This window comes from Balaenoptera acutorostrata, chromosome 2 (genome assembly GCF_949987535.1).
Source record: "Balaenoptera acutorostrata chromosome 2, mBalAcu1.1, whole genome shotgun sequence".
Classification (NCBI taxonomy): domain Eukaryota; kingdom Metazoa; phylum Chordata; class Mammalia; order Artiodactyla; family Balaenopteridae; genus Balaenoptera; species Balaenoptera acutorostrata.
In genome coordinates, this window is record NC_080065.1 from 55174503 (window position 1) to 55196975 (window position 22473).

A 22473-nucleotide genomic window follows, 5' to 3' on the forward strand; every position below is an offset into this window, starting at 1 on the left:
CTACCTTTCAATTTTGTATTTAATCATAGAAATGTGGCCTTCATATATTTTTGGCATATTTTGGCACTTAAATTTGTAATTTGACTTTTAGCCATTGATACCAGGCATGCAATGTCTGAATATAACCTGTGCCTGGGTCTTGGTTATCTGAAAAACATTTTTACACCGTCCCAGAAATAACTTTTTCTTCAAGTAAATACACACACACACACACACACACACACACACACAGAGTGCAACATCAGATACATTTGGAGACAAGTTAACCAGAAGGACAGAAACTTGCAAGAAATTATGAGACTAATTAAAATAGACAGTGTTTTTTATCTCATCTTTCTCAGTTTCTGGCATTTAGTTTTATGCTTCTCTTTAAGGTCAAACAAAAGCAGACAAGGAAAAATGTTAAGAAAACAGTGGTTTTTGTGGCTAATTTCTTATGATAAGATTCATACACAGGTCTAGGAAAATACCATGGATTTGCTCCTGCAATTCCCAGCTGGTCTGGTTAATTCTCTGAAGTAAATGCATTAATAAGGTAAGAGTAATCCTATAGCGAAAACCATTATAAATGCTTCAAAAGAAGACAAAATGGGAAAAGCATAGCTGTTTTACACTTTGAGGAAATATTATGCTATGAAATATATCAAATAATCTTTCATTGAGAACACACAGTAGACATATGAATGAGCTGAATCCTCATTCCCCCTCTTTGCTATCATCTTGTTTGTAAACAGAACAGAAGAATAATGGAAATTAAATTCCAAAATATTTTCATAGCTCTAGCAATCCCTATAAACATAACTAGAACACCAGAATAAATCACACTTGCGTGGTGCTTGAATGTGAATGGATAATTCTACCTGTAACTATGTATATTTCCTTACTGAAAATTAAATTAAAATGCAGCTCTCTTTTTTAAAAATTAGCATAGTATTAATTAGGAGCTACTATCTGAGAAAAAAAAGACAAAAGTCTCAAAAACCCCAACAAAAAGCAATGAAATTCATAATCTGAGCAACCTTGCATTCTCCATTGATACAGATATCCAGTGAATCTGCATTGCACTGAGTCCCATCAATCACCGCAGGGGCACGTTCAGTGTAGAAATTGTAACCTTCAGCCAAGCAGTTTAACGCACAAGGTTTTACCCCACCTGGACAAATATAGAAGAGAAATAAATGGAGTGGTTCTCCTAAGGAACAGTGATTCAGTATCATCCACAGCATATTTACGATTGATAACAGACCATCACTCTCTGACTATATACCTAGATGTGTAGATTTCTTTTCTTCTTTGCTAAAATTTCATGTTTACTTTCATTGCTTGTGCAACTTGAAGGAGGACCTGCTGAGTAATCTTAAGGTTTTAAAATTTCAGGTATTTCCCATATAGATTTTCAATATATTTTAGGTCAAAAGGGATCACAGTGGAGGTAACTGAATGTTGGAAAAAATGGATGAAATAAAAGCAATTTTTAAAAACTAAAAAAATAAAGTTTAGGAAGTCCTTGAGAATGACCTTGTATGACAAATAGGAATTTATGCAAATTATATCACTTGTTACTGAATACGATACAAAAACTGCTACTTCAACCAGAGATACGGTAATTATAAAATAAAAGTAAACTTAGACCTGCTTTAAACATATCATATTCCATGAAAGTGGCTCTAGCATGGAGATAAATTCTTATGAGATTAGCAAGTCAAAGATAAAATTAATTATAGCATTAAATTTGAAAAATTCTTATGAGATTAATAAATCAAAGATAAATATTGGGTTGGCCAAAAAGTTCGTTTGGGTTTTTCCGTAAGATGGTCAACCCAATATTACATAGCATCAAACTTTTTTTAGTTTAAATAAATTGAATAAAAACTTAAAGAAATAAACGAATAATTTTTTAAAAATCTAATTTTATATTGTGAATAAACGCATATAGTAACTTGAGAATTTTCATTTTGTAACTTGAAATTTGTATTTCAATAGCTGTGTGTGTATTTCAAGGTTGACGTGAAAAATAGGTATAAATAGTAGCAATTTAAAAAAAACAAGCAAGTACATATCATAACTTCTCAGTATATTGGAAAAGTAGCAATCAATATGGATTTACTTTATTCAAAACTGAACATAAAAAAGCTATTTATAAAAATGTAATTATTGATTAAAATTAGGACTTAAAAATACTTTCTTTTGAACCTTTGTTTCATGATGTTTAAAACACTTTGGCCTTATTATAATGATCTGATAAAATTTCTTTGAAATAAAAAAGACTACCTCTAAAAAAGAAAATTAGAAAGATGAAATGACATGCCTAGGTCTCAGTGAAGGCAGAAACCAGGTTTCTATGGGGTGAAGTAAAAGAGAAGCCAACTGAGTGATGGAGACAATGATAAATTATAGAGAGAACAATCGATTAAAGTAGATCACTGTTACAGTTGACTTTTGTCATGTAAGAAGATGGCCCAATATTGTCAGACATTGTTTTTTCAAGAGAAGATGGAAACCTAGATTTTAAAAATATAAACTCTTCTTGGCAACTCATATAAAGTTTTCAAAAATACTGTGGAGGCTAAAACATGTATATAAGTAAAAACGGTGACTGAACTGGCAGTTTACAACCTCTGGCTGAAGTCCGTGTTTTCTTCCATTTTCAATGTCTACAGGCTATAGAACTCCTGTATAACATAATGTTATTATTAGGCTTAGGTTAATGATACATTTTGCTGTACTGAGCACAGAAATAACAAGTAATAAATAAAATAATTTCTTCCTGAACTGATAATCAAGGTATTATATTTATTTTTATAAGATTCTCATGAATAAAATTGCTCTAAATTTCCACAGATCTAACTGGGATTTTTTTTTTCATTACTACCCAGTGTAGTTCTTTCTCCATTTTTTATTATAATGCTTTGGAATTTAATGCAGCTTTTTATGCATCAGACTATAAAAAGAGAACATGAGTCTTTTATTTACACAATTTTAGTATTAATTATGTAAGGTAGTATTTGATAGGCAGAACACATAAATGCTCTGGTTGTATTCCTTAGCCCACTACACTGTGTGATAATAATACAAATATATTTATTCTTCCTTTATTGCTGAAGATGTGTTCAGCTTCCTCTGCTACAATAAGTTTTCAGAAGAGGTAATGTTATTATTTCAAGAAGGGATTTAAGATGATTCTCTGAATGGAAGGTCACATTACCAATTACCTTCAGTTAAAGCTTATTATGAATTCAGGGTTAATTTACAAAGCACACAATTATCTAGATGTTAATTATTAAATCTGTGAACTATTTCAGAGACTTACTTCTACATTAAGACAAAACAAACCCAAATGTATATGCACCTAATAAAAGCGATTCAAAATACATGAAGCAAAAACCTACACCCACACACAAAAAGCAAAGCCATAAAACAGTTGAAGATTTTAACACACTTCTCTCAGGAACTGATTAAAAAACCAGAGCAGAAAAAAATCAGAAAGAATATAAAAGATCTGAACAATACTATCACCCAGATTGACCTTATTATCATATAGAACACTATATCCAACAACTGGAGAAAACACATCCTTTTCAAGTATACATAGAACATTCATCAACCTGGACAATAAGCTGCATCATAAAACAAATTTCAACTATTTAAAAAATTTAAATCATACAGAGTATTCTCTGATCATAATGTAATTAAATGATAAATCAATAACAAAAAATCTGGAAAAAATCAACTATTTAGAGACAAAAATAACGCAGTTCTAAATAACCCATGGGTCAAAGAAGAAATCACAATGTAAATAAAATATTTTGAACTGAAGCAAATAAAAATACATCAAATGTTAGGAATGCAGAACAGCAAAATAAACCCCTCTCCCCAAATAATAATAAGAGCAAAAAATTACTTAGAAAAAAGTACTAAAGCCAAAAGTTGATTCTTTGAAAAGAGTAATAAAATTGATAAACTTCAAGCAAGAATGATCAAGAAAAAGAGAGAAGATACATATTATCAATAGCAGTATACCACTACAGATCCTATAGATACTAAACAGGATAATAAGAGAATGTTATGATCAATTATCTGCAAATAAATTGGACAACATGGAAGTAGCAAATTTCTTGAAGACACAAATTCAAAAACTGACATAAGAATAAAAAAATCTGAATAGCTCTTTATTTATTAAAGGAGTTGAGTTTGTAATAAAAAAATTCTTTTCACAAGAAAATACCGAGCCTAGATGATTTTATTAGTAAATAAGCAAATAAAAATACATCAAATGTTAGGAATGCAGAACAGCAAAATAAACCCCTCTCCCCAAATAATAATAAGAGCAAAAAATTACTTAGAAAAAAGTACTAAAGCCAAAAGTTGATTCTTTGAAAAGAGTAATAAAATTGATAAACTTCAAGCAAGAATGATCAAGAAAAAGAGAGAAGATACATATTATCAATAGCAGTATACCACTACAGATCCTATAGATACTAAACAGGATAATAAGAGAATGTTATGATCAATTATCTGCAAATAAATTGGACAACATGGAAGTAGCAAATTTCTTGAAGACACAAATTCAAAAACTGACATAAGAATAAAAAAATCTGAATAGCTCTTTATTTATTAAAGGAGTTGAGTTTGTAATAAAAAAATAAAAAAAATAAAAAAATTCTTTTCACAAGAAAATACCGAGCCTAGATGATTTTATTAGTAAAACCTATTCTAAGGAAGACGTATTATCAACCCTACAAACTCTTTCAAGATAAATAAGGATTCTATTTCTGGAAGCCAGAGTAACTCTGATACCAAAACTTATCAAAAACATGACAAGAAAAAAATTTACAAATCAATATTCCTTATGAAGATAGATGTAAACATCCTTAATCAAATATTAGCAATTAAGCCCAATAACAAGATAATAAATAAAAAGATAATAAATCATTATCACATGGGGTTTATCCTGGGAGTAAAATGTCAGTTTGGCATTATAAAATCTATCAACTAAGTCACTATATTAACAGAATAAAGAAGAAAAACACATATAATTAACACATGCACAAATTGTACTAAAGGCCAAGTCAGTGAATTAAGGTAAGAAAATAAAATAAAAAGGTACAAAGATTGAAAAAAATAATCTCTATTTCCAGATAACATGACTATTTACCAAGAATATTCTAAACAATCTACAAAGCAACTATTAGAACTAGTAAGGGAATTTAGAAGGGTCACAGAATACAAAGTTAATATATAAAAATCAATTGAAACAATTGAAAATAAAAAATTGTAAACTTTTATTTACAATAGTGTCAAAACCATAAATTACTCAGGAATAGATTTAACAGAAGATGTGCATGACCTTACACCTAAAACTATAAAGCATAGCTGAGAGAAATTAAGGAAAACATGGAGAGATATACCATGTTCATAAATTGGAAAATTCAATATTGTTAGTATATCAGTTTTTCCTCAATTGATATAAAGATTCAACATGACAACAATCATAAGCCCAACATGTTCTTCTGTAACCATTAACAACTGATTCTAAAATTTATGTGGAAATGCAAAGCACTTAGAATATACAAAGGACTCTTAAAAAAAAGATCAAAGTAGGAGGAGCTTACACTACCCATGTCCAAGACCCTACAGTTAGAGTAATCAAGTCAGTGTTGTACCAGCATAGGATTGACAAATAGATCAATGAAACAAAACAGAGTCTATAAATACACTAAAAATACATACCATACCCCCAAATTATTTTTAGACTGTAGATCTAAATACAAAGATCAAAACCATAGGCTTTTAGAAGAAAATATCTTCCTGAGTTAAGGTAGGCAAAGATTTCTAAGACAGGACATAGAACACAATGACCATAAAATTTTAAAAAACTGAAAAATTAGAATTCATCAAAATTAAAATCTTATACTCATCCAAAACACCATTTAAAACATAAAGAAAAACAAAGAAAGTAAAGAAAGCCATAGGCTGTGAGAAAATACTTGTAAAACCTATCTGATAAATGAACCACTTGAGAATAAAAAGATAAATAACCAATTTAAAAATAGGCAAAGGCAAGAGGCACATGAAAAGCTGCTCAACATCACTAATTATTAGAAAACTGAAAATCAAAACTACAATGAGGTATCACCTCACACCAGTTAGAATGGGCATCATCAGAAAACCTACAAACAACAAATGCTGGACAGGGTGTGAGAAAAGGGAACCCTCTTGCACTGTTGGTGGGAATGTAAATTGATACGGCCACTATGGAGAACAGTATGGAGGCTCCTTAAAAAACTAAAAATAGAATTACCATATGACTCAGCAATCCCACTAGTGGGCATATACCCTGAGAAAACCATAATTCAAAAAGACACATGCACCCCAATGTTCATTGCAGCACTATTTACAATAGCCAGGTCATGGAAACAACCAAAATGCTCATCGACAGACCAATGGATAAAGATGTGGTACATATATACAGTGGAATATTACTCAGCCATAAAAAGGAACGAAATTGGGTCATTTGTAGAGACGTGGGTGGACCTAGAGACTGTCATACAGAATGAAGTAAGAAAGAGAAAAACAAATATCGGATATTAATGCATATATGTGGAATCTAGAAAAATGGTACAGATGAACCGGTCTGCAGGGCAGAAATAGAGACACAGATGTAGAGAACAAACGTATGGACACCAAGGGGGGAAAACAGCGGGGGGTGGGGGTGGGGGTGTGATGAATTGGGCGATTGGGATTGACATGTATACACTGATGTGTATAAAATGGATGGCTAATAAGAACCTGCTGTATAAAAAATAAATAAATAAAATTCAAAAAAAATAGGTAAAAGATTTGAACAAACATTTTATAAAAGAAGATATATAAATGCTCAATAAGCACATGAAAACATGCTCAACATATTCAATGATCAGAAAATGCAAATTAAAACTTCATTGAGACAACATTATACACCCACCAGAAGAAGACTGAAAACACCAAATGTTGGCAAGGATGGGGAGCAAACAGAACTCTTATACACTGTTGATGGGAGTGTGACTGGTACAATCGCTTTGGAAAAACATCTGGCAGTTTCTTTTAAAACTAAACTCACAGCTACCCTATTGCCCAGCAATTCCACCCCTAAGTATTTACCCAAGAGAAATGAAAACATATGCCCACAAAAAGACATACACAAATGTTCATAGCTGCTTATTCATAACAGCTGAAAACTAGAAACAATCCAGGTTTCCATCAATAGCAGAATGGATAAACAAACTGGTTAGTACAATGGAATACTGCTCAGCAATAAAAAAGAATGAACTAATTACATTTGCAAGGACATTGATGGATCTCAAAAACATTAGGCTTAGAGAAGCCTTGCATAAAAGAGTAAATATGCCATGATTTCCTTTACATGAAGCTCTGTAACAGAAAAAACTAATTGATGGTAAGGAAAAAAAGTCAGAACTCGTTGCCTCTTGGAAGTAGGTAGAGGCAGCTACTAAATGGGAGGAAGTATGAGGACTAGGAGAATTTTGGAGGTAATGGTAATGTTCTATAACTCAGTAAGGTTTTACAGGTGTATGCATTTGTCAAAACTCAGGGAAAGTACAGTTAAGTTTTGTGCATTTCATTGTACATAATCTTCCCTGAAAAGAAAAAAGAAAATAAACATTGAACTGTGGTTAAACTTATACAAGTTGAAGCATCTAGAGGAAAGTATACTGATGACTACAATTTACTTTGAAATGCACCTGAAAAACAGAATAAATTAATGAATGGATAGAGAGATGACTAGACATGTAATAAAGACAGTATATTAAAAATATTAATGATAGAATCTTGGTGGTGGGTATATAGTTGTCACTGCAAAATTGTTTTAATATTGCTCTATGTTGGAAAGTTTTCAAAGTAAGATGTTGGGGGAATTCCCTGGTGGTCTAGTGGTTAGGACTTGGTGCTTCCACTGCTGGGGCCTGGGTTCAATACCTGGTTGAGGAACTAAGATCCCGAGAGCCGTGTGGCATGGCCAAGAAAAAAAACAAAAGACTAACTAAGATATTGGAAAAACAATAAATAAAAGTTTTTTTAAGAGTACATTCTATTTTTCTAAGAGAAAATTTTAACAAAATTTAGTTTGTATTTTGGGAGCGTAAGAAAACTTCTTGTGCTTACAGAGCAATTAGCGTCTGATACTTGTCTAAAATAAAGAGCAAAAAATGTTTCGCTAAAAAAGAACAATAATCATCTATGGAAAGATCCTTGGTCTGTGACCAAGAAAGACACAGATTTTCCTGGCCTCTTTTGAGTTGATTTATATCGTTATAATTTGTTTTTAGGGTGATAATTCCACATATTCAATAATTGTAAATTATTATAATATAATGTCTATACACCCCAAGGAAGTCTCAAGAACTCAGAAATATTATTTGGATTTACATCATTTCTAGGAACTTTGTACCTTGTTAAATAGAATTGGGTTTTAAAAAATGATTTCTGATCATTTGTACTAACATATTAACTTTATTACAGGGAAAGTAAAACACGAGACCTTTATAGTACTAGAAGCACTTTCCTGTGATTTGCAAACACTAATTTTTACTAGTATGTATATGAATGTACAGGCATGTTTGTATATATTTATATATTCCTTTATATTTGCAAAGCTCTCAAGCATGATGAAAACTCTGCCAGGTTATACATTACCTCCAGTATAGGGTTTCCAGTTATAATACTTTCCACGGAAAGGCATATTGTCAAAGTCTGCACACTGTTTCTCTCGAAAATCTCGGGCCCCCAAAGGACATGGCTAAAATAAAATAAAATCATAAATAGTATGATTGTTGAAAAATACCAAAACCAAGGGACAATGTCCCTAAAATTAAAAGTGCCTGAACTCCATCACATTAGCTCACTCCCTTATAAACTGGCTATAATTCTGGCATTTGCTTTACTGTTTTACAACCAGTATTCTGATTGAAGTGTCTGAATTGTAATCTTAGCCACAGAAGAAATAACTGAAGTGACTTAAACAAAGTTAAGTGTTAAACAGTTTCCATACAACTTTTACACTCAGATGCATGTCATAGTCCACTTGGCAATCAATCCATCAGGTATCTCCTTATAAACAGACATAAAAACTAGATGAAGAAAGTAAAACACAAAATCCTTTTCGGTAACAGTATTTGAGGTCCAGTTGCCACAGCTACTCCCAGCTCTTTATTTTAAGAAATTAAGAGGCAGGTTTGTAACATGACATTCAGCACTATTAATTGTGGTTTGGATCCCAACTACTATAGCTGTTTACTGTCTAGCCCTGACAAAAACCATATTTTAAGATGTGGAATGAACTGGGCAAAATGCTAGGCCTCAAGTCTAAACACCTTTAAATTCAAGGAATTCAGACTTATTAAGATTTACATTTAATCTATTAACATCACAGAAAATAAAATACTAAATTTTCAAAACATGTACATGTGTTGGGTGGTGGAGCAGAGAAGGATGTTGAGAGGGTGAAGAGAGGATTATTTGTTTTTAAAAGTTTGGAATGCTTCTTCTACCTAAGTTTTTTAGAGAAGAAAATCTTGCCAATCTAGTTAGGTCTGGATTCCAAATACCACAGGGCCATCCTAAATTTAATCTTAAAGTTCACAAAGAATTAAAAGTATAACTTCTCATAGTGTTTGAGGAAATATGACCTAATTTGACTTATCTTTTAGAGTTCTGGAGCAGTAGCACTTAAAAAGCAAAGTACTGCTTTTGAAACATGGGTGGGGAAAACATTTCCCTTAAATATGACAGAACAAAATAAGTCATTAGATAAAAGTCTCAATTGTGAATAAATGGCGAGTATGTTACATTCTCAGAGATCATTTTGAGGACATTTTACTACCCTCCCTTAGATCTCTACATTTACTTTATACAGTTTCCTGAGATCAGTACATTGCAAATGGTCCCTTGAAGCATGTGCAAAATAGACCACAAGGTGCAAATATGTGCATGGTCATCATTACTTCCTATACTGTGGTTAAAATTTCTACCATATCAAGTCCAAAGCCTCATATTCTGAAAATAGTGACAGCAGGTCTACATTCTGTTATGAGCCTTGCATTTTAAAATATTTTCTGCAAATTAAAATATGAGACTACAATGCTAAACCTAATGGTTCTGCCTGTCGAATTATCCTTCTTATTTGCCTTTTAAAAAAATGAAAAATAACTATTTACCATAGGTTACATACTGCATGACACTGGAAGGATATGCTTCCAGGGTCTTTTGTTTCATGGTATGCTAATCTTTGGAATAAAGAAATGCTTCCCTTTACAAGCCATTTTCAGGGAATCCCAGAAAACGACCAAGTTTGTCAGTGGCTTTGCCATGTAGCAAGACTAGCTAGTTTTTAAGCAAATATCATCAATTTAATAAAACACAGGTAACTTGAAATCTAGCCACAAGTTTTCACACAATACTTAAGTATTTGTAAAGCACCAACCACCCAAAACTTCACCCAAGCATGACTGTCAATCTATTTGGAGTAACAAGATAAAAATGGAAAAGCTACAGCCCTATCTCAGCCAATAAGTATATGACAGCACATTATAGATTGTCTACAGGTGCTGTATATAGGTGAAAGATCAATGTGCCATGTGATTAGTTAGGGAAATATTCGTTGAGGAAGAAAATCTTGAGTATATTATAAGAATTATAATAAAGTGTCATACATACTTATTCTTTATAATATTATAAAGTATTATAGGAATTGAGCTGGTTAAGAAAGAAAAAGGAGGGCTTCCCTGGTGGCGCAGTGGTTGAGAGTCTGCCTGCTAATGCAGGGGACACGGGTTCGAGCCCTGGTCTGGGAAGATCCCACATGCCGCGGAGCAACTGGGCCCGTGAGCCACAGCTGCTGAGCCTGCGCGTCTGGAGCCTGTGCCCCGCAATGGGAGGGGCCGCGATAGTGAAAGGCCCGCGCACCGCGATGAAGAGTGGCCTCCCCTTGCCACAACTAGAGAAAGCCTTCGCACAGAAACGAAGACCCAACACAGACAAAAATAAATAAATAAATAAAGTAGCTATTAAATTAAAAAAAAAATAGATTACTTCATATTAAAAAAAAAAAAAAAAGAAAGAAAGAAAAAGGACTTCTATTAAAAATGAAGCCAAGTAAAGCCACGGGGACAGGAAAGAAAAGGTCATATTTTGGGAATAGCTGGACAACAGCTATCCTGGATGAAAGAAAGGAACTGTATAGAAGCATAAGAGATAACACTTCATAGATAAGAACTGGTTAAAAAAAAAAAAGCCCTGAATTAATAAACTAAGGCATCTCGAGGGCCACTCACTTAAAACAAAACCAAACAGGGACTTCCCTGGTGCTCCAGTGGTTAAGAATCCACCTTCCAATGCAGGGGATGCAGGTTCGATCCCTGGTCGGGGAACCAAGATCCCACATGCTGCAGGGCAACTAAGCCTGTGCACTGCAACTACTGAGACCGAGTGCCGCATCTAGAGAGAAGTCCCACGCGCTGCAATGAAGAGCCCGCCTGCCGCAATGAAAGATCCCGCGTGCCGCAACTAAGACCCGACACAGCCATAAATAAATAATAAATAAATAAATAAAAATAAAGAAAAAAAAACAAACAAAAATCCTATTCTTGACTATCTTGTAATTATTATCCTAGATAGAAGAGAAGTAAAAGGTCCAAAAGGAGGATATTACTGTTTAATGACAAACTTGGATAAACATTTCATAAGATTTCTGATCTATTCTTTTCCTGTGATAACCACTCCCAGGTTCAGCATAATAAAAATATTAACAATAAGAACACCTACTTACCTTTTCCCAAGCATTTAGTAAGTACCTATCTCATGGCACACTGTTCAGAGGTCTCTAGATCTGTATCTATTTAAGCTCTCTCAACACTCTCATAAGGTAGTTATGATTAACAATCCCATTTTATAACTGAGTAAATTGTGTCCAGGAAGGCTGCTTAGTAATAGTTTCAAGGTGCAAAGACACTTCCTGCATCTGAGTGGGGGCCTCCTCTGGACTCTCTAAATGCTACAATAGGTTTTGAAGTTCTTAAGATGTACGAAAACCTAATAGGAGTAACTTGGGTTCTAGACCTAGCCTTGTCTTTACCAGCTATAAGTTTATCTGCTCCAAACTACTTTTTTCTTATTTATAAAATGAGAGGGCTGAAAGTAAGAATTTTGGAGTAAGACAGACCTGGATTCAATTCTAACTTATGTATTTAATTCATAGCCCTCAGCAATGTATTAATTTTCCAAGCCTCATCTATAAACTGGAGATAACACTAGCATTTACTCAGTAGGTGAGGATTCATGTCAACTGTTTAGCTCTGTACCTGGTACTGGTAGCACTCAATAACCATTAGCAGTTGTGTGGTCTTTGGTCTAGGCATCCATAGACTCATTCCTCACCATTCTCTTGCTCTGCTCTTTATTTCGGGGGAACAAATCTGCAGGCTCCATTTCCTAGGCCTCTGTGTCAGCTGACTTCTGGTTGAGTTCAGGCAATGGAAGGCACTAGTGGGAGAAGCCAGGGTATTTCTCTCATTTCCTCTCTACCTCAAGCAGCATCTTAGGCAGAAGCAGAATATTTTTGTGGCTCCAACATCAGACAACAGCCCCCCCCACCCCCAATTGTATGGTTCCAGATTCTGCTGTGTGATTTCAGCCTCTAGGCTTTAATAAAACTACCTCCTTCCTATGTTTTTCTGGTAGGAGTGGTGGTATCTTTCTGCTGACGCTGATCTATGGGCTTGTCAGCCTCTTCCATTATCCACGTAACTAATTCTTTGCATTAGATTCCCTCTGTTTAAATATTTAGAGTGGTTTATATTATTATGGTTGGATCTTACAGATAAAATAGTTGATGATGATGATGATGAAGAAGGAGAAAAGAAGGAGGAGAAGGAGGAGGAAATGGTAGTAGTGGTAGTGGTACTCGGGAGACTGAATAGAGTTATGTTTCCTTGTGTTACATTTTGCAATTTATTGGTTAAGGGCAGAGGTTGGCAAATTTTTTCTGTCAAGGGCCACACAGTAAATATGTTAGACTTTGTGGGCCATATAACCTCTGTTACAACTACTCAACTGTGATATTATAGTGTGAAAGAAGCCATAAACATTATGTAAATGACAGTCAGGGCTGTGTTCCACTAAAATCTTATTTACAAAAAGAGGCGATGGGCCTAATTTGACCCAGAAGGTGCAATTTGCCAACCCCTTATTTCGGGTGTTAACATATAGATACATCTGTCTGGCAGCATTTTGCAGAAGAACCAAGCTCAATTATTAATTTTTGAGTCAATACAGAATCATACACTTTTAAGAATTGATGTCAGAATATAACATAATTTGCACAAAACTCTTAAACTTCCTGTACAGTTACCCCCAAAGTGGTCATACAATCTGCATAATCTACAGAAAGATAGATCAAATACTTTTCAGACAGCTGCAATTATCATCTGGTTCTTTCTTTCAGCCAAAATCTGTCTTCCTTCCCATAACCCAGTGGTCTTGTGCCTTTCTTCTGGACCCACACTGAACAAATCTAATCCCTTATTGAAAGGTATCTAGACCTTGATGGCTTTCCTGTGGGGACATAATAACTTGTCATCAGTACTCTTAAAACCGGGCACCAAGAACTGGCCTTACGTGTCTGTTTTATATTCAGCAAATATATATAAAAAGCTTTTATACATAGCATATGATCTAGGCTCTGGAGAATAAACCAATCAGATTAGGTCCCTGTTTTCCTGGAGCTCACTGTAGTTGGAGATGAGAAAGAAGAAAAATAAAGCAGGGTACTAAGGTGGCGGGGTGGGCTGGGCGCAGGTGAGGGAGTTGTTTTAAATGGTAGAGCAAGAGAAATTCTCTCTGATAAGGTGGCACTTGAGCAGAGTTAAAAGAAATTGAGGAAGTGACTTACATATAAACCTGTGAAAAGAGTGTTCCAGGAAACATTAAATGCAAAAGCCCTGAGGCAGGAGTGTTTCGGATGTTCACAGAAAAACATGGAAAATGGAAGGTGCTGTAATTGGAAACTGTAGTAGACTTGGGGACTTGATCCCATGCCTTTCTGTTTCTAGCATATATCAGCTAGTGTTCTGTTCTCTTGATTTAAATGTTTCCTTCAGTGAATGCTCTGAATCTGTGTTGATTAGAAATAAGCTCAGTAGGAGTTGTGTATTCCGGCTGCAAAGAATGAGAGAGATCAAAGAAAAGAGTAATTTCTTAAGGAAAAATTACATAAAGTATGTTTTTGTTTTGTTTAAGAATAGTGGAGAGTTTAGGGAGTAATGCTTTTTAAGTTACTTAAGTATAATAAATGTTGACACTATGCAGAAACCGCAACAGAAAACAGTAGGCATAAGCAACAAATTTTTTATGTGAAGCCTGACGGGTTTTCAGCCTCCTAGTGTTAATACTTATCAAGCATCCTCTTCTTCTAAAAAGTAACCAGCAGGGCCCCACATAGACCCAGAAAGCAACACTTCAGGTCTCAGTATCTTTTGATCTTAGTATTTTCAAAGATACAAAAAGTTAATATTAGTATCTTTTTTCACTACTTTTTTTTTTTAGAGAAATATGTAAGTTAGCACATTCTATAGACTATCTTATGCTTCCAGTTATACTGATAGATTAAAAGAATCTCCTTTGACTATGCTTTTTATTGGTAGATAAATCTAAAAAAAAAAAAAATTCCTTGGGGCATAAAAGTTGCTGCAGAAAGAAATCTCAGCTTCTGCTGACCAACTGTCTAGGAGCATTTCTGTTACTAGAGTTGTAATCTGGATTTTATCCCAAAGAATAGGTGACCTTGGAAAGTCCCGGAATCTCTTTGTGCCTTCTTTTTTTCATTTGCAAAATACACCCCAAATACCCTTACCTTCAAGAGCCATACATCCCAAAATGTTTTCCAAATGAGGAAAATTCTGCAAATACTGTATTATGTCTTATGGGTAATAAAGAGTGAGAAGCAAGCCGAGAATGAAACTCTTTCCCCCCTTTTCCTTTCCTCTTTTCTTCCTAAAAAAAGATGCGTAGGCTGGGAAGATACCAGCATTCCTACAGGCTGGGAAGATGCCAGGATTCCTACAGCCTCAGGGAACACAGCAAACTGAGCAAAACTGGCATTTTGTTCTTCTACTCCCTTTCTCTCTCTTTCCCACCTTCTGCTTCTTCTTCCTTTCTTACTTTCATGCCAGATGCACTTGTGCTTCTTCACTATTACACTAGACCAACCTTCTACACTCCCCAAATTTAATGTTCTTTTTCTTCAGGATAGCAACATACTCTTAGTCAATTATACCCTGTTAGTTGAAGGAGCATAAGTGGAGGCTGGATTTCAACCTTTGCTTTGCTTAGCAAGTCATGCACTTGACCTGAGACTGTGAAGAAGGGACATATTTCTGCTTGTTCACCCAGACAGGAGTGATACACATAAAGATGCCACATGGGCTAACAAAAGCCTTGCTTCCACACCCTCTTTTACAAGTTGCAAACAAAACTCCTGATTTCCTAATTATCAGGTACTAATTAGCTCATTAAAGTAATTCACAAGGGCATTTCCAAGGTTAAATTTAGTGTTCAATGAATGTGGTGAATCATTTCAACCCCAGTTTTGAGGAAAACTTCTCATATTTTCTCCCCCAAATAGTTTCTGATTTTGGGGGAGTAATTTCACTGTACCTTTACTTTTGAAGAAAAAGAAAACAAAAGCCTGATAAACCTACATTGTCTAGACAAACTTAAATCTAGCTGTCATGTTTGATACCATAATCTTGTATGCAAGTTTTCAAAATTAAAGCTATTTCTATATGCCTTGTATGGCCTAAATTTAATTTAAATGTCGTCTATCCATAGCATGACCCTTTCCCCTAAGCCTGTAAAAATGTTAAGAAACAAACTTTTACTTTGTGATTTTTTAAATGTTGCTTTAAAGAACAAAATAAATAAGCAAGCTCTATTCTGTGCTTAAAAGCGAATCTTTATTTCTCACAACAAGAGGCACTCTATAAAATTCATACTAAAGATTAATGACACTGCTCCTGCTATTTTTTGCCATTATATATATATGTATAGATACATATATCTATACATATATACATACACACCCATATATATACATATATATGAAAGTTTACTTTTATAAGTATATTGAAGTATATGAGAATAATGTGGTTGATACATATATGTTTTCTAATTATAACTTGGGACACAGTTATAACACTTAGTTAATGGATCAACTCTGTACCTTGGCATCACTTACCCCACACCTTTCCCTGGGGGCAAGGTCTGTAGTTTCATAATGTCCTCAGCTATCTGGTTCTGTTGCAGGGTAAGGTTAGACTGGAAGTAAGACAATGTCAAAGGTGACCAAACTCTTTCAGAGCTTACTTTGCCACACCCACGGCCCAAAGGCTCCATCTGTTTGTTCTAAGAGTGCTAGAGCAGCACTCAGGAATTCTATGCCTTACTGAATCCCTTCCAAGACACTAGCCTGTTGCTGAGCTTTAGTTCCTCATTTTAAAATATTAAAAAACAAAACAAAACAAAACCCTGTCCTTCCCTTTATAAAAGTGATTTGAAGATTTGATTAGGTTATATAAAAAGTACTTTGTAATCTATAAAACATAAGTGTATACAGTAATAGCTACATTGTAGTAAATACAGATTAAGTACCAGGAATAGCACTAGATGTTTTAAAGTGTTACTTCTTTTAATTCTCAAACAACCCTGCAAGTTTGATATAATTATACTCTTTATATAGGAGTTCTCTGAAGTTTAGTGAAGTTAGATATCTTGTCAAGGTAAAACAGAAACAATCTTGTTAGAGTCAGGATTAAATTTAAGTCAGTTTGAATCCAAAGTCCATACTTTTTTCACTACAGTACTACTTCCGAATATAGGCTATACTTTTCCTGTGTACCACAACCAAGGCAATGACACCATTTAATGACCTTACGCAATGAAGAAGAAAAAAACTGCAGAACAGCATGCGCCTCTAGCAAAGCTGACTGAAAAAATGTGCCTGTACTACATAACCTATGCTTAAATTTTAGAACAGACCACAGATAACCTGGAACATCCTTCGTCTCCATAATTTTTTATAGTTTTGATGCATAAAATAAAGGAGGAAATGAGATGCTTAAGATGCAAGAATAATATGACTTCACCTCAGCCAAGGTGGAGCTTAGGCTTTTCACCAGAAGTTCTATCCTAGTCACATTATCAAGCAGACATGCAAATCACAAATAAAATGGAATAGGAAAAACACAAGGATTTTCTGGAAAATAGCCAAGCAACACCAGGACATTCTTTTTAGAAATGTAGAAGAGTCCTTTGCACAGTAGTTAATATTTCTTCTTTAGGCTTTGATATAAAATTTGATTTATAACCTCAATATAACAATATTTTTACTCTTGACAAATATCAAGTTTTCAAGTATTTATAACACTGACCTATAAATTCTGCTACTTAAAATACTTATACTATGTACACCAACTTTTACCCTCTGAGTACATTTTGCGTGATAGTTTCAGTCACTGCAGTGGAAAATTGCTCAGGAAAGCAGAAATGCCTGCTTAATAGTCAATATTCTTTTGTGTCAATAAAAGGGAGATTCCATATACATAATAAAGTATTTTTTGAGCAGCTCTTGAGCAAAGCAGTTTTTAGAAGATTGAGCATAGATCTGGGGTCTTTATTTCTCATAATGGCACTACCTGATAATCATGCTAGTTCCTACATTTGCTCATTTATAAAAACTGTCAGGACCTTATCAATCATTTATCTTTAAGTCCTAAGAGGGGAACTGTGTCCTCAAACAATGAACCCTCAGCATCATGACTTCCATAAATCTCTGCTCTCCAAACCCAAGTTCCCTAAGACCATATCTATTAGATTAGTTTATGATCCCAAATATTCTATTGAAGTTCCTGGTTTAATGGTGAGAGCAAACATCATCCAAATATCCTATGTCTTTAGTAGATGCTCCTGGTTTCTCAGTAGCTTCAAGGCAAAAAGCGTATTCATTTGTTCCTGCCACAGCTGTTGTCTTTACCTGGTATTCTGTCCTAGAGACCATGATGTTAATGTCAAAGAATGAATCTTTTTCTAGATGGCTTTGAAGGCTCCTGAGGATGACCAATGGTGATGTAGGGAACAAACTGCACATCCAATACATCCTGATGCAGATAACCAGCCTCAGAGTCTATTGTGTGAATACCTTTGGCCTCTAGGCTGGTTATGTTGCTGTTGAGAGTGGTCAGGCCAATTTTACAGCTGGCTATGCTTTTCTGTTTAATTTTAAAATCTTAAAGATTCTCTCTTTATAAGTTGCCTCTTCTATTTCTGTGGATCGCTTTCTTTGAAACTGGGGTAAGTAGGACAGGACTTAATGGGAACACTGTTGTCTTTCCACTGGAGAGCTCTTCTCTTCTTACCATTCCTGTACCCTTCAAAAGTCTGTGGTAGGAATTACACTGGGATTAGGGAGAAAGTGTGGCTATCTTGTTTTTGTGCTTGCCACTTTTTAAGACTGGCCTGCATTGGTTCTAGGTCCAATTTCTCCTCAAACCTAAGCAGAGAGAACACTGTCAGCCTTGTATGTTTCAATCTGATTCACTAGTGTAGGGATCCACATAGGAGAAGTATCAAAGCTTCAAAATAATGAAGTGTTCCTTTGTGGATATATCTCCTTTCGTCATAGCTATCAGACATTATGAATCTTAGAACTGATAGTGTTTGCTTCTTTACTCAGGTTACTAGGAAACTCAGAGCAAAATCTATGGCCCACTTTTAGTGAGTGAAAGGACCTTGTGGTACATATTTAAGGTACTGATCCCAGCCTTATATTATTTTTCCTTTTCTTCTGATTTTCTAATTTATTCTATTCTGTTGTGATTTTAATGAAGCTAATTCAATTCTAATAAGAGAGTTATAAATAATAATTATAATTATTATTATATGTAAAAACGTAAGAACTAAGCTGTAATCTATAGTACCAGCTGGTCAATCACAGAAAAGATAGGGTCAAAACTGCTATACTATACGGCAAACTGATAGGTTGTTTGGAATGGGTCGCAAGATCTTAAAAGAAATGCAAGTAGGATGTATCAAATATATGTTAATCAGGCTTATATCTCCTAGATTTCCTATTTTCTATTATAACATGCTTAAGTTAGAAAGCAGAGAGCAAGCCTCAAAGATTCATGACATTAGATAAGGAACGCTGGTGCTCTTACTCTTTGATTGCCTAACATAATCTCATTCTGGACACTGATTTGAAAATTCTTCTAGGATCATTTGAATTTATCCATTGTTTTATCCCTATTTAAGTCTCCAGAAAAGCTCTTGGATCACAAATGACAAAGCAACAATGCCTATGAATTGTTTTCTAGGTCTTGACTGTCAAACTGATTCTAACTAATTGGAAAGTTTTCTCTCACATCTTATTTACAGGGTCACTCAATATGATGTGTAAAGTATTAAATTAAATAAAACATGCACTAAGGCAGGAGGCTGATCTGATAAAAGACAAGTATACTATCTTGAGTCCCTTAAATTAGGGTAGTTCACACAGACACCCAGGCATTATAGAAAAAAAGAAAAAGAACATTTAAAACATTATACATTATAGAGACAAGAGGCCAATGTACAAAGAACAGGCAGAAACACACAATAACACACACAGAAATGACAGAGCATGTGGCCAAAGTGAACAAAAAGAAGAGTGTGAGGTGAATGGTCATCATGTACAGTACAATTTTCATCAGCTGTTCAGCTGTATAAAGTCAAAACGTAGTTTGACTTCAGCTGCTGTATTTCTTAGCGGCACAAAATAACTCAGTCACTTATGAGCTAATTTGTGTTGCAGAAACAAGGCTTTAACAAAACAGATTATAACACAACTTTAGAGCATAGTTTTTCTAGATTTATATTGAACAAATGGAAATTAAAAATATCTTACCAAGTCAACTCACCACTGAGGAGAACTCTCAGTATGGAAAGAAAATATGGTTAAAATAATAGGTCTGGTATGTAGTAAGTGCTCAATAAATGTTAGCAGCAGCTACTACCATCACTACTACTACTACTGGTACTACTACTAGTACTAGTCCTACTACTACCGTTACTACTTTTGTTGCTGCTACTTCTACTAGTAAAGATGGAAACTAAAAGAGCTCTGATGCAGACATCTGTGGCATACTCAATATCTATCACTCCCTACTTTCTTGCTAACAGAATTCTGATTTTTGCTCAGGAATCTACCTCTAAAAGAAAATGACTCTAACCCCATTTTAGGGGCATATCTGGATTAGTCAAAACCAATTATGGTAATACCATTCCTTTTGCCCATGACTGGGTTAAGGGTGGGCATTCGGCCTCCTGGCCAATAAAATATGAAGGAAGTCTGCTGAGGTAGCATGGGAGAAGCTTCGGGAAAAACTTTTCATATACTTAAGACACACTGGAGCACTTAATCTCTTCTCTGAATATTGTCAGGGTAAGAGTACCTTAGTTGCTCTGATGTTTCCTTTTTGATGCTTTTGAGTTTGCCTTCAAAAAATATGACCTTAGGGCATTTCCCTTACTATCTGGTCAGCTCTTTGCTGATTTTAAAATGTGAAAAAAAAAATCTTATTCAGCAATCTAAAAAATTTTTCTGTCAGAATAATCTATCATTACCAAAAATAGAAATTTCACGTTTGTTTCTAAAATGAACTAAGATTGATTTGACTTGTTTTGAGAATTTTATACATAATATTTACAGTCTTCTTTTTATACTGTTAAATTTTTTTAAATTGAAGTATACGTGATTTACAATGTTTCAGGTGTACAGCAAAGTGATTCAGTTATATATATATATTATATATATTCTTTTTCAGATTCTTTTTCACTATTGGTTATTATAAGATATTGAATATAGTCCCCTGTGCTTCAAAACAGAAACAGATCCAAAGACATAGAAAACAAACTTATGGTTAGCAAAAGGGGAAGGGGGAGGGATAAATTAGGGATTTGGGATTAACAGATACAATCTTCTTCATAACAGTTATTTTTCTACTGCATAGCTAGACTAGCTTTGTGCTGCCCAGTACAGTTGTCACTAGCCGCATGTGGCTATTCAAATTTAAATTAGTTAAACTTAAAAATTCTGTTCTTCTGTTGCACTAGGCGCATTTCAAGTACTCAAAAGCTAATTTGACTACTGGCTACCAGGTTGGACAGTGCACAGATAGAATATTTCCATCATTGAGGAACGTTCTCTTGGACAGTGCTGGGCTAGATTACGTGTTTTGAAAGTTTAAATTTTCATGTATTAGATTACATTTTAAAAGGCTCCAGTTTATACAACTTATGTTCAGACCGCTTTATTAACTTGGATAGCGTGAAAATAAATTTTGGTGTGGTAACTGAATTGTCTCAAATTTTGAACTAGTAGAGACAAGATTAATGAAGAAAACATAATTATTTGTATATTCATGATACATATATGTTAAATATATCTCCTTAACATTTGCAAAAAGCTGAAACAGAAGACAAAGATAGTAATAGAAATGTCAATCTACCAATAACAAACTCTACAATCTGAGCATCTAAAACATAGTTCATGGGTAAAATGCAACAAGCCTGGCATGTGTGTCTGGCACTTTTTTTTCCTTTTTCTGTTACCTATCATACATTATTCATATTGTATAGCACCTGTGTTATTAGACCCAAAATGTGTGCCCACCCCTACAACTACATAACAGAAATAGATGGGAATTGAGAGGTGGGTTTGCCTTTCTCACTCCTACCTAACACAGTCTAATATGCAGTAGGTACTCCATTCTTCTTCCCTTGCATAAAACCTCTATTTTCCGAGATTCATGTTATTCATCCAAATCACTATTTAGTTTCATCACTGCTTTCTCCTAACCTTATGATGGTCATTTCCCCTCATTTGTTAAAGAGCTTGATACCTGCTTCACAGTCTCACTACACACTCCAAGTCCTAATAACATCCTGAGTGAATCCAATATCCACACGGAAGACTCCCCAAACTCCCTAGCCTTAACATTCCTAGAACTCCTTCACCTCCACTCAAGGTTAGGCATGCACTCCCATGGCCACACTCCAGATTTGTTCCCACTGAGAACAGTCTCACTTCTCATATCTTAAATTCAAATACATTCCACTCTCTGATCCCCTCACCTGCTCTCTCTCTCACCCTGTTTTTCCTACAACACTGGTTCTTTAATTTTTATGGATTTTTCAAAGTTACATCCTTAATTTTCTCCCCGTTAGCCTTCTTTAGACTCCACTGTCATTCCCTAGTATAGAGTGCATGGCTCAGCACGTCATTCTCACCAGTATCCTTAAATTCTTCTTGATTTGTTTACTGTTCTGTTGTAATCTCATCTTTCCCTAACCCATTTTTATCTAAAGCATAAATCTGAGGCTAAATCT

The 22473-nt window shown here is 34.6% G+C and overlaps 1 protein-coding gene across 2 annotated transcripts in view; it reads right to left on the reverse strand.

The window, feature by feature from the left end:
* ADAMTS6 (ADAM metallopeptidase with thrombospondin type 1 motif 6) overlaps positions 1-22473 on the reverse strand; it is a 274639-nt gene that overhangs the window by 67343 nt on the left and 184823 nt on the right. For both annotated transcript variants that reach the window (XM_057541697.1, XM_057541698.1), the window contains exons 15-16: positions 8695-8797; positions 1020-1153 (exon numbers count right to left, since the gene is read on the reverse strand). In XM_057541697.1, the coding sequence (XP_057397680.1) occupies positions 1020-1153; positions 8695-8797 (237 nt within the window). The remainder of the gene's footprint in view (positions 1-1019; positions 1154-8694; positions 8798-22473) is intronic.